This window comes from Salmo salar, chromosome 16 (assembly GCF_965601325.2).
Source record: "Salmo salar chromosome 16, fSalSal1, whole genome shotgun sequence".
NCBI classification, from domain to species: Eukaryota; Metazoa; Chordata; class Actinopteri; order Salmoniformes; family Salmonidae; genus Salmo; species Salmo salar.
In genome coordinates, this window is record NC_138306.1 from 31,372,034 (window position 1) to 31,385,940 (window position 13,907).

At 43.0% G+C, this 13,907-nt stretch overlaps 1 protein-coding gene across 1 annotated transcript in view; it reads right to left on the bottom strand.

Annotated features, from left to right (window-relative positions):
- LOC106573766 (myocyte enhancer factor 2aa) overlaps positions 1-13,907 on the bottom strand; it is a 131,446-nt gene that overhangs the window by 89,074 nt on the left and 28,465 nt on the right. The window contains 1 exon segment of the mRNA XM_045697145.2: positions 3,015-3,207. Within this exon segment, the coding sequence (XP_045553101.2) occupies positions 3,015-3,068 (54 nt within the window). The 5' untranslated portion in view covers positions 3,069-3,207.

The following is a 13,907-nucleotide window of genomic DNA, read 5'->3' on the forward strand; positions in this document are numbered from 1 at the left end:
CATCTGAATTTCTGAATACTGCCCCCTGTCACCAAGAAGTTATCAAAGATAGACATAAAATGGAAAAGAGCAAACAAAGCAAGATAAAAAAATATACATTCAGCAGTCCATTAATCAGTTGGTGTGTGTAAGTATGTGTGTGTGCTGCGGGGTTGAAGCTACAAACCCATAGGCTTGGCTTTCTCATCCCTTCCAGGCTTTTGGGAGGGTGGGTGGACAATGAGCCTGTCATAGCGGATGTAAGCAATGTCCCCCCGGCAGCTTTCATGGCTGGGATAAGTTATTTCCTCTTCTGGCACACAGCTTCAGGACAGTCCTGATTGAGGAAGATATACGTTCCTCTCAAGTTCTTGGCTCTTTCCAGAACAGCTACCTTGTCCTTGAACCTCAGGAACTTCACCACTATCGGCCTGGGCCTGTCACCTGGGCCGGTGGTGGGTTTTCCAGTCATGTGGGTGCGCTCCAACTCAACCTTCCTTTGGTCCAACTTCAGTTTTTCCAAGATCATTTTCCTCACTTTGTCCTCAGACTCCATCCAGGTCTCATGTGGAGATTTTTCAGTTCCGTCCACAACAATGTTGTTCCGCCTTGATTGTCCCTCGAGATAATCTGATTTCTCCGTCATTGTTATCATGGATTCACATACAAAACTGATGTCCTCTCTCAATGACTTACAGAGTGATGTCATTTTGCCATTCTCCTGAGTATTCACACCCCTGTGTCAATACTTTGTAGAAGCACCTTTGGCAGCGATTACAGCTGTGAGCCTTTCTGGGTAAGTCTCTATGAGCTTGGATTGGATTGCATAACGTTTGCCATTAATCTTTCAAAATTCTTCAAGCTCTGTCAAATTGGTTGTTGATTATTGCTAGACAACCATTTTCAGGTCTTTCCATAGATTTTCAAGTAGATTTAAGTCAAAGCTGTACTCTGCCACTCAGGAACATTCATTGTCTTCTTGGAAAGCAACTCCAGTGTAGATGTGGCATTGTATTTTAGGTTATTGTCCTGCTGAAAGATGAATTCATCTCCCAGTGTGTCTGGTGGAATGCAGACTAAAACAGGTTTTCCTCTAGCATTTTGCCTGTGCTTAGCTCCCTTCCATTTATTTTTTATCCTGAAAAACTCCCCAGTCCTTAATGATTACAAGCATACCCATAACATAATGTAGCCACCACCATGCTTGAAAATATGGAGAGTGGTACACAGTAATGTGTTGTATTGTTGTTTCCCCAAACGTAACACTTTGTATTCAGGAAAAATAGTGAATTGCTTTGACACATTTTTTTCAGTATTACTTCATTGCCTTGTTGCAAACAGGATAAATCTTTTGGAATATTTTTATTCTGTACAGGCTTCCTTCTTTTTACTCTGTCAATTAGGTTAGTATTGTGGAGTAACTACAATTTGTTGATCCATCCTCAGTTTTCTCCTATCACAGCTATAAACTCCGCAACCTTTTTACCATTGGCCTAATGGTGAAGTCCATGAGCGGTTTCTTTCCTTTCCGGCAACTGAGTTAGGAAGGAAGCCTGTATCTTTGTAGTGACTGGGTGTATTGATACATCATCCAAGTGTAACTAATAACTTCACCATGCTCAAAGGGATATTCAATGTCTGTTTTTTGTTTTTTGACCCATCTACGCACCGGTGCATCAATCTAAGTCACATAACAAAAAAATCCCCCAAAATCTGTCAGTTTAAGCTAGAGATATCAGTTTTTTTCCATCCACCAGTGTCGCACTTACACATCTGCGGTGAAAGGTGGCAAAGCTGTGTTTTTTAACACCATGAGACATCCTGAAAATGTATTTCATCCCAGAAATGTCTGTAGCGTCAGAATGGTCTGACCTACAAGATGGTGTTCTCCGTTTTTCTCTACGACCCCCAGAAGAGAGAAGTAAACTGGGGGGAAAAGGAGAGCCAGAGCAATAGAGCATGAGACAGAGAAATTAATGGATAGACGGTGAGATAGTTACCAGTCTCTCTCCCCCCCAAAAAGTCAACCTCAGAGCCCATTCTTCCTTGCCATTGGATGAGAAGATTGTGACATCACCAGCCCCAAACACTTCCTCTTCCTGTGTCCCCCTCAGTTAATCATAGAGCCCCTACCCAAGCAGATCCATCCCTTCTACCTGTCCTAATTTTGCCTGATTCATGTAGTTTTTTCCCAAATTCCGTTTTCCATTTTTACCAGTTCCATTCACAAAAAACAAATTGAATGTTCTAAGTCCACAAAAATGTCTACACCACAACAGGTGACCACTTTTGAGGTCTGGGAAAAATGAAAAATGTCAAGTTTTGTGTGTAGTTACCCTTTAATGCGAACCAGGAAGAGACCGTTGTTTGGTTAGTGGTGTTTCTGTAGACTCATGTGATTGCAGAGCTTGCAAAACAAATGGCCACTGGATTGATTTAAATTATCATAATATCATTCTGTCAGGTAGGCATAGGCTACTTTGTAGTTAACATTTTAATTGAAAAGGTTTTTGGGAAAGCCTTTCCATCTCTACCAGAAGATTGTTATCATTAGCGTCATCGCTAACGGCTACACAAAGTGTAGACAGACGTGCGCACCGCACACATACACACAGACGTGCATTCCTGTGCCGTTTCAGAAAGTTTCTGGAAAATACAAATCACTGATGCATTTCGTGGCGAACTTGACAATGTCACAACGACTTGCGGGCAGTGGGTTCAGAACAACAACAAAACTTGTTTACAAGAAAATGGTATACCCCCACCCAATAGGGCGCTTGGTGAGTGGGAGGGCAAAGGGGCATGTGCTCTGCACAGGTAGAGCCCTATCTGTGCACATGCCTGGTCCTGTGTAGTCAGTGGGCACTCTGAGTCCCTGTCAAGAATTCAAAACAGTTGGTTAAGTGGTGAGAAGTTAACTCCTGTTTTCAACTCCATACAGGGCAACAGTAGCCTACTGCCATTAGCCTGTGTGTGGCAAGAGAGAGAGAGAGGCTTCTTTATGTTGAGTGGAGGGTAGTGGGGATGACACTGACCTGCCTGTTCCTCTCATCCATGATCCTTGTGATCTGTATCTTCTTCCGTCCCATCTCTGCGTCCTGTTCGGTCTCTCTGACACCTCAAGAATATCAGAAAAACAACAGAGCTTGTCTTCTTTCCTTCACTCCTAGCACATTGTACAACACTCTACTCGGTTTAACTCTGTCCTTCTTGTGACCACACCACAATCTGCAGGGAGAGAAAGAGGAAAGAACAACATATTTGTTTTATTTAACCAGGCAAGTCAGTACAGAACAAATTCTTATTTTTACAATGATGGTCTACCCCAGACAGCGCTGGGCCAATTGTGCACTGTCCTATGGGACTCCTGATCACAGCCGGTTGTGATACAGGCCAGGATCGAACCAGGGTCTTCAGTGACACCTGTAGCACTGCAGTGCCTTAGACCGCTGCACCACTCGGAAGCTAACATAACACTGAGTGATCTCTTCTCAGGCACATCAAAGCAGCCAAGGACTCTGTATTCCATTCCCTGACACATACAGAGAGGATCTGAGAACGACCGGAGAACATGATGTCTCCTTATCTCCCCACATGTACTTCCACAGCAGCTGGAGCCACTGGCAGAACACTTCAGAACTAAAGGGGAAACTGCTTGGAAAATGCTAAACGCATTTGATATGTCCTTAGTGTTGAATAGGCCTGATTCAGAACCAATGAAAATACTTTCAAAAGCATTTTAAACTTAATTGTGAAATTATGTTTTCCATTTGAAGTGAGAAATTACTGCATTGAGCTGTTATTGAAGTGCACCTTGCCATTTAGAGCTGCTGGTGATGCCTCCCAACCAAGTACATTTCTACTGGGTTTATCTTTCTTCGATCTTAAAGCCTAACAACCAGTAACAGGATGACAGAATCACAGAGCTTTAACTAATACATTCATCCTATCTCTCTCTCTCTCTCTCTCTCTCTCTCTCTCTCTCTCTCTCTCTCTCTCTCTCTCTCTCTGTGTCTGTTTTTATCTCATGTACTGTATACACCTGGAGTCAGTAGAAAGTCTCTATAAGATGCCTGTGAAGACAGAGCACAGAGCTTCACTCTTCCTTATCTGACCCAGGCTGCTCCCAGCTTTGCTCTTAAGATGATTAAGACTGCACCTAGTCTCAGGTTGACATCCTCAGGTTTAAATCCTCTGAGGTGGATGAGGTAGTTCCCACGTGAGGTGCTCTGTAACCTGCCAACCTGGTGACTGGTTCAGACTTCAGCAGGCCTTATGAACTCTGCCCTCTAGCTGCTCCTCTGCTCTAAGGGAAATACAGTGCCTTCGGAAAGTATTCAGACCCCTTGACTTTTTACACATTTTGTTAAAAAAAAACTCAGCAATCTACACACAATACCCATAATGACACAGGTTTTTACAAATGTTGGCAAATGAATAAAATAAAAAAAATGGATATCACATTTACATAAGTATTCAGACCCGTTGCTTGGAGACTCAAAATTTAGCTCAGGTGCATCCTGTTTCCATTGATCATCCTTGAGATGTTTCTACAACTTGATTGGAGTCCACCTGTGGTAGATTCAATTGATTGGACATGATTTGGAAAGGCACACATCTGTCTCTATATGGCCCCACAGTTGACAGTGCATGTCAGTGCAAAAACCCAAGCAATGAGGTCAAAGGAGTTGTCCGTAAAGCTCTGAAACAGGATTGTCTCTAGGCACAGATCTGTGGAAGGATACCAAAATATTTCTGCAGCATTGAAGGTCCCCAAGAACACAGTGGCCTCCATCATTCTTAAATGGACGCTTTTTGGAACCACCAAGACTCTTCCTAGAGCTGGCTGACCTGCCAAATTGAGCTATTGGAGGAGAAGGGCCTTGGTCAGGGAGGTGACCAAGAACCCGATGGTCACTCTGACAAAACTCTAGAGTTCCTCTGTGGAGATGGGAGAACCTTCCAGAACGACAACCATCTCTGCAGCATTCCATCAATCAGGCCTTTATGGTAGAGTGGCCAGACGGAAGCCAAAAGGCACATAAAGATTTTCAGAACATGAGAAAAACCAAGATTGAACTCTTTAGCACCAAAACTTCTCAGACCTGATGAAACCAAGATTGATCTCTTTAGCCTGAATGCCAAGAGTCACGCCTGGAGGAAACCTGGCACCATCCCTACGGTGAAGCATAGCACCATGCTGTAGGGATGTTTTTCAGTGGCAGGGACTGGAAGACTAGTCAGGATCGAGGCAATGATGAACGGAGTACAGAGAGATCCTTGATGAAAACCTGCTCCAGAGCACTCAGGACCTCAGACTGGGGCGAAGGTTCACCTTCCAACAGGACAATGACCATAAGCACACAGCCAAGACAATGCAGGAGTGGCTTTGGAACAGGTCTCTGAATATCCTTGAGTGGCCCAGCCAGAGCCTGGACTTGAACCCGATCGAACATCTCTGGAGAGACCTGAAAATAGCTGTGCAGCAACACTCTCCATCCAACCTGACAGAGCTTGAGAGGATCTGCAGAGAATAATGGGAGAAACTCCCCAAATACAGGTGTGCCAAGCTTGTAGCGTCATACCCAAGAAGAATCGATGCTGTAATCGCTGCCAAAGGTGCTTCAACAAAGTACTGAGTTAAGGGTCTGAATACTTATGTAAATGTGATGTTTCAGTTTTTTATTTGTAATAAATTAGCAAAATGTGTTAAAAATACATTTAAAAAAACATTTAAAAAGTGCTTTGTCATTATGGGCTATTGTGTATAGATTGATGAGGGAAAAAACTATTTAATACATTTTGGAATAAGACTAACCTAACAAAATGTGGAAAATTTGAAGGGATCTGAATACTTTCCGAAGGCACTGTATATACCTCTCCCTGGAGGAGCATTCATCACTGACACAAAAAAATGCATATACAACTACATTTCACCATAGAGCACAACCTCTGAATGAAGTTAAAGGTAGAGTATTCAGCCCACATCCAGAGATACAGTCAGCATTACAGACTACTGTGTGGTTACACTTGAGAGCTGACTAACATCATGGGACCAGAAATGGCCAGTTCCAGTGGCATACAGTAATTTGGGGGTTTGTGAAACTGGCATTATAGTGTCTGGCTGTCTTAATCTAACCTCCACTGTTAGGCAAACTCAACATGAGTTCACCTAGCCAACAACCCACGCATGGCTGTCCACAGTAAGGAAACTAACCACGTAAAAACCCATTAAGAATTTCCCTAAACCACATCACAACACACCAGTGAGAACGACAGTGTACTTTTTAATTCACCGTTTCCAAATACTCATACTGACACTTTTTCTACTGGTGTGTCTATATGAGTGTGTTTGTCTGTCTGTCTCTTACTTTGAAAATAAGTTATCTTGCTTGTCTTGACACTGTATTGTACAATTGTACAATAGGCCTGAATATATTGCTTGTAAAACACACACATTCCACCACGTCTCTAAACTGTGAGAGGATCTGTCATAGCAGTGCAGGACAGTGCAGGTTCTTGTGGTGTAATGCCTTGTGTCATGACATTTCTGTTACATAAATATAAGATGACAAGCTGAGGCCCCACAGACACCAGGTGTGCTACACTTAGCTTGGTACAGCCACTCTGAAGAAATATATTTCCTTATACAGCCACTCTGAAGAAATATATTTCCTTATTCAATCTGTAAACCTAGATTTACTTGCATCATTTTACTTGAATGAGAGTAATAATTAACACAGTACAAGTTGTTTGCCATTACAAAAATGCAGACCAATTTTATCCTAATAAAAGGTGTTGTGAATCCCAATGTAAAATCAACACATAATAACTGGTGAATGTTAAGGCATACTTTTTATTTATTTAACTAGGCAAGTCAGTTAAGAACAAATTCTTATTTACAATGACTGCCTACCGGGGAACAGTGGGTTAACTGCCTTGGTCAAGCGCAGAACAACAGATTTTTATCTTGACAGCTCAGGGATTCGATCCAGCAACCTTTCGGTTAATGGCCCAATGCTCTAACCACTTGGCTATCTGCTGCCCCAAAAGAGAAACCAGATGGGAGACAGACAATCAACACCTTTACTGTTTTAATTTACTGTTTATACCTTTTCAATAACTGCCTACACAATAAAAGTCAAAGTAAAAATGAAGTTAAACTTCATCCATAACTAAACTAAAAGAAATGCTTTTGGGTTGGTTAACTGCTTGATGGATGTGAAGTGAACTTGTTCACAGGTGTAAGAGTTAGGTAGGTAATCTTGTTAGGTGACAGAGCGAGCAGGCAGGGCCGGCAGGGCCGGGGCAGCAGAGGGGATGAAAGTAGTGTAGTGGAGGTATGCGGCCTATCAATTAATAGAGCTGATGGAACAGATCGGAATGTTTGGCTTAAAATGTTGATAAACTATCATTTTTTCACATTTTAGGCACAGCAATGCAGTGTACACACGTTAGTAGGCCTACGCGTGAATGTTACAAAATGCAATTTGCAGGAAAACACTGTTCTAAAATGTGCACCGCACATGCAAGTGGTTTCATGGACAGAGATGGAAATATCCGTTAGAAAGAGGGGGGACTTAAAGATGCAACTATCATGGGTTGCCAATATGATTAGGATAATGCCTTTGGCTGCTAGACAATGAAAGAAAGTTTAAAGAAAACAAATATAACAGGACAACACATATGTGTAAGTCTTTATAAAAAATTATTGCCTCCACGTTTCTACGGTGGGATTTTGTCTATATGCTACTTTGAAGCAAGGTAAGACATGCCTCATAATATGAGGTAAAACATTCAGGTTTCAGACAATTAAGGAACAGGAAAAATATAGCCATGCTAATGATAGGCCTAACCATCTTCTGGTAGATGGAAAGACTTTCCCAAAAACCTTCTCAGTTAAATGTTAAATAATAATGATATTTTGAGCTAAAGAAACACCGCTAATCAAACAATAGTACTATGTGCCTGCACACTGGAATTAAATGTTAACTACTCTCAAATGTGGTTTAAGAATTGTTATGGACATAGAACATACATACATAATTTTCTTGTTTTTCTGTAAAAAAAAGAAAGTGTGACTAAGAATGAAAACCTGAAAAATGTGGGGAAATATGAAACCTGTGAATTTATGACTCAGTTTATCTGTTTCAATAGTAGGCCCACAACAGAATGAGTCTACTGCACAGAACAGCTTGGGTTGGCCTGACTGTGAAAGACCAATAGGGGTTCATCATTTTAGGTAATTCAGAGTGTATGTCACTGTTTCTCATATCATTTTTCACACAGGGTGCCTTTCCCTTGCCAGGCGGGCCATTTGGAAAAGTCTAGGCAAAATTACAGTATAGCCACTTCTCCAGGCACCACTACACCATTGGCTAGCGCTAGTCGGCTGTACCTGCACCAAAACTTCGGTATTTTCAACCTAAATCTTGTTCTCCATCCTCTATTTAAATATTCAGCCAACATGTTTTCAGCACTTTAATTTTCATCACTGATCAAAACTCATGTTCTATTTTGTCTCTCTGCAGGAGACATACTGTATAGTGAGAAATATGTTTGGAACATCAAATCGGAATAAAATTGCAGTCTCGAATCGCAATATACATGGAATTGTGAGAATCGCAATACATATCATCTTGGCACCTAAGTATTGTGATAATATCATATCATGAGGTCCCTGGCAATTCCCAGCCCAACTATCTACAGTTGAAGTCGGAAGTTAAAATACACTTAGGTTGGAGTCATTAAAACTCGTTTTTCAACCACTCCACAAATTTCTTGTTAACAAACTATAGTTTTGGCAAGTCGGTTAGGACATCTACTTTGTGCATGACACAAGTCATTTTTCCAACAATTGTTTACAGACAGATTATTTCACTTATAATTCACTATATCACAATTCCAGTGGGTCAGAAGTTTACATACACTAAGTTGACTGTGCCTCTAAAATTCCAGAAAATTATGACATGGCTTTAGAAGCTTCTGATAGGTTAATTGACATCATTTGAGTCAATTGGAGGCGTACCTGTGGATGTATTTCAAGGCCTATCTTCAAACTCAGGTCTTCTTTGCTTGACATCATGGGAAAATCAAAAGAAATCAGCAAAGACCCCATCTAAAAAATGGTATACCTCCACAAGTCTGGTTCATCCTTGGGAGCAATTTCCAAATGCCTGAAGGCACCACGTTCATCTGTACAAACAATAGTGCGCAAGTATAAACACCATGGGAACACACAGCCGTCATACCGCTCAGGAAGGAGACGCGTTCTGTCTCCTAGGATGAACGTACTTTGGTGCGAAAAGTGCAAATCAATCCCAGAATAACAGCAAACGACCTTGTGAAGATACTGGAGGAAACAGGTACAAAAGTATCTATATCCACAGTAAAACGAGTCCTATATCGACATAATCTGAAAGGCCGCTCAGCAAGGAAGAAGACACTGGAGAAATGTCCTCTGGTCTGATGAAACAAAAATAGAACTGATTGGCAATAAAGACCATCGTTATGTTTGGAGGAGAAAGGGGAAGGCTTGCTAGCGGAAGAACACCATCCCAACCGTGAAGCACGAGGGTGGCAGTATCATGTTGTGGGGGTGCTTTGCTGCAGGAGGGACTGGTGCACTTCACAAAATAGATGGCATCATGAGGTAGGAAAATATTTTGAAGCAACATCTCAAGACATCAGTCAGGAAGTTAAAGCTGGGTCGCAAATGGGTCTTCCAAATGGACAATGACCCCAAGCATACTTCCAAAGTTGTGGCAAAATGGCTTAAGGAAAACAAAGTCAAGGTATTGGAGTGACCATCACAAAGCCCTGACCTCAATCCTATAGAAAACTTGTGGGCAGAACTGAAAAAGTGTGTGCGAGCAAGGAGGCCTAGAAACCTGACTCAGTTACACCAGCTCTGTCAGGAGGAATGGGCCAAAATTCACCCAACTTATAGTGGGAAGCTTGTGGAAGGCTACCCAAAATGTTTGACCCAAGTTAAACAATTTAAAGGCAATGCTACCAAATACTAATTGAGTGTATGTAAACTTCTGACCCACTGGGAATGTGATCAAAGAAATAAAAGCTGAAATAAATCATTCTCTCTACTATTATTCTGACATTTCACATTCTTAAAATAAAGTGGTGATCCTAACTGAACTAAGACAGGGAATTTTTACTAGGATTAAATGTCAGGAATTGTGAAAAACTGTGTTTAAATGTATTTGGCTAAGGTGTATGTAAACTTCCGACTTCCACTCTAACTTAATGAACTACAGTTAAAAAGCATTGGATTGGTGTAAACATGGGCGAGACAGTTTCTTTACAACATCTTTTTTTCCCCACCAGTGTCAGCATTATTCCTTTCAAATCAAAATCACATTGAGTGATGTTTTATTTATTTTATTTTTTATTTCACCTTTATTTAACCAGGTAGGCTAGTTGAGAACAAGTTCTCATTTGCAACTGCGACCTGGCCAAGATAAAGCAAATCAGTTCGACACATACAACAACACAGAGTTACACATGGAATAAACAAACATACAATCAATAATACAGTAGAAGAATGTATGTACAGCATGTGCAAATGAGGTAGGATGAGAGAGGTAAGGCAATAAATAGGCTATGGTGGCAAATGAATTACAATATAGCAATTAAACATAGGAATGGTAGGATATGCAGAAGATGAATGTGCAAGTTGAGATACTGGGGTGCAAAAGAGCAAGATAAATAAATAAATACATACATACAGTATGGGGATGAGGTAGATTGGATGGGGTATTTACAGATGAGCTATATACAGGTGCAGTGATCTGTGAGCTGCTCTGACAGCTGGTGTTTAACTTCTTTGGGATGGGGGCGTTAATTTGATGTCCGGATGAAAAGCGTGCCCAAAGTAAACTGCCTGCTACTCAGGCCCAGAAGCTAGGATATGCATATAATTGGTAGATGTGGATAGAAACACTCTAAAGTTTCTAAAACTGTTAAAATACTGTCTGTGAGTATAACAGAACTGAAATGGCAGGCGAAACCCCAAGGACAAACCATCCAACAAAAAAAACAATTTCATCCTACCACTGATTTCATTGGCTGGCACTTTTATAATAGGGTGAAATCGTGCCTGATTGCAGTTCCTACACTCGATCCCTCCGATGTCAACAACTACAGACCAGTATCCCTTCTTTCTTTTCTCTCCAAAACTCTTGAACGTGCCGTCCTTGGCCAGCTCTCCTGCTATCTCTCTCAGAATGACCTTCTTGATCCTAATCAGTCAGGTTTCAAGACTGGGCATTCAACTGAGACTGCTCTTCTCTGTGTCACGGAGGCTCTCCGCACTGCTAAAGCTAACTCTCTCTCCTCTGCTCTCATTCTTCTAGACCTATCTGCTGCCTTTGATACTGTGAACCATCAGATCCTCCTCTCCACCCTCTCCGAGTTGGGCATCTCCGGCGCGGCCCACGCTTGGATTGCGTCCTACCTGAGAGGTCGCTCCTACCAGGTGGCGTGGCGAGAATCTGTCTCCGCACCATGCGCTCTCACCACTGGTGTCCCCCAGGGCTCTGTTCTAGGCCCTCTCCTATTCTCGCTATACACCAAGTCACTTGGCTCTGTCATATCCTCACATGGTCTCTCGTATCATTGCTATGCAGACGACACACAATTAATCTTCTCCTTTCCCCCTTCTGATAACCAGGCGGTGAATCGCATCTCTGCATGTCTGTCAGACATATCAGTGTGGATGACGGATCACCACCTCAAGCTGAACCTCGGCAAGATGGAGCTGCTCTTCCTCCCGGGGAAGGACTGCCCGTTCCATGATCTCGCCATCACGGTTGACAACTCCCTTGTGTCCTCCTCCCAGAGTGCTAAGAACCTTGGCGTGATCCTGGACAACACCCTGTCGTTCTCCACTAACATCAAGGCGGTGACCCGATCCTGTAGGTTCATGCTCTACAACATTCGCAGAGTACGACCCTGCCTCACACAGGAAGCGGCGCAGGTCCTAATCCAGGCACTTGTCATCTCCCGTCTGGATTACTGCAACTCGCTGTTGGCTGGGCTCCCTGCCTGTGCCATTAAACCCCTACAACTCATCCAGAACGCCGCAGCCCGTCTGGTGTTCAACCTTCCCAAGTTCTCTCACGTCACCCCGCTCCTCCGCTCTCTCCACTGGCTTCCAGTTGAAGCTCCCATCCGCTACAAGACCATGGTGATTGCCTACGGAGCTGTGAAGGGAACGGCACCTCCATACCTTCAGGCTCTGATCAGGCCCTACACCCAAACAAGGGCACTGCGTTCATCCACCTCTGGCCTGCTGGCCCCCCTACCTCTGAGGAAGCACAGTTCCCGCTCAGCCCAGTCAAAACTGTTCGCTGCTCTGGCACCCCAATGGTGGAACAAGCTCCCTCACGACGCCAGGACAGCGGAGTCAATCACCACCTTCCGGAGACACCTGAAACCCCACCTCTTTAAGGAATACCTAGGATAGGATAAAGTAATCCTTCTAACCCCCCCCCCCCTTAAAATATTTAGATGCACTATTGTAAAGTGGTTGTTCCACTGGATATCATAAGGTGAATGCACCAATTTGAAAGTCGCTCTGGATAAGAGCGTATGCTAAATGACTTAAATGTAAATGTAAATGTAATGTATACAGAATGGTGTCGTCTGCATAGAGGTGAATCAAAGAATCACCAGCAGCAAGAGCGACATCATTGATGTATACAGAGAAGAGAGTCGGCCCGAGAATTGAACCCTGTGGCACCCCCATAGATCCGGACAACAGGCCCTCCGATTTGACATACTGAACTCTATCGGAGAAGTAGTTGGTGAACCAAGCAAGGCAATCATTTGAGAAACCAATGCTGTTGAGTCTGCCAATAAGAATGTTGTGATTGACAGTGTCAAAAGCCTTAGCAGGGTCGATGAATACGGCTGCACAGTAATGTCTCTTATCAATGGTGGTTATGATATCGTTTAGGACCTTGAGCGTGGCTGAGGTGCACCCATGACCAGCTCTGAAATCAGATTGCATAGCGGAGAAAGTGAGCTTCGAAATGGTCGGTAATCTGTTTGTTAACTTGGCTTTCAAAGACCTTAGAAAGGCAGGGTAGAATAGATATAGGTCTGTAGCAGTTTGGGTCTAGAGTGTCTCCCCCTTTGAAGAGGGGGATGACCGTGGAAGCTTTCCAATCTATGGGAATCTCAGACGATACGAAACGAAAGAGAGGTTGAACAGGCTCATTAGGGGTTGCAATAAATCTGGCAGATAATTTTAGAAAGAGAGGGTCCAGATTGTCTAGCCCGGCTGATTTGTAGGGGTCCACATGTAGGGGTCCACATTTTGCAGCTCTTTCAGAACATCAGCTATCTGGATTTGGGTGAAGGAAAAGTGGGGGAGGTTTGGGCGAGTTGCTGTGGAGAGCTCAGGGCTGTTGACCGGGGTAGGGGTAGCCAGGTGGAAAGCATGGCCAGCCGTAGAAAAATGCTTATTGAAATTCTCAATTATTGTGGATTTATCGATAGTAACAGTGTTTCCTAGCCTCAGTGCAGTGGGCAGCTGGGAGGAGGTGCTTATTCTCCATGGACTTTACAGTGTCCCAGAACCTTTTTGAGTTTGTACTACAGGATGCACATTTCTGTTTGAAAAAGCTAGCCTTAGCTTTCCTAACTGCCTGTGTATATTGGTTCCTAACTTCCCTGAAAAGTTGCATATCACGGGGGCTATTCGATGCTAATGCAGAACGCCACAGGATGTTTTTGTGCTGGTCAAGGGCAGACAGGACTGGAGTGAACCAAGGGCTATATCTATTCCTAGTTCTACATTTTTTGAATGGAGCATGCTTATTTAAGATGGTGAGGAAGGCACTTTTAAAGAATAACCAGGCATCCTCTACTGACGGGATGAGGTCAATGTCATTCCAGGATACCCCGGC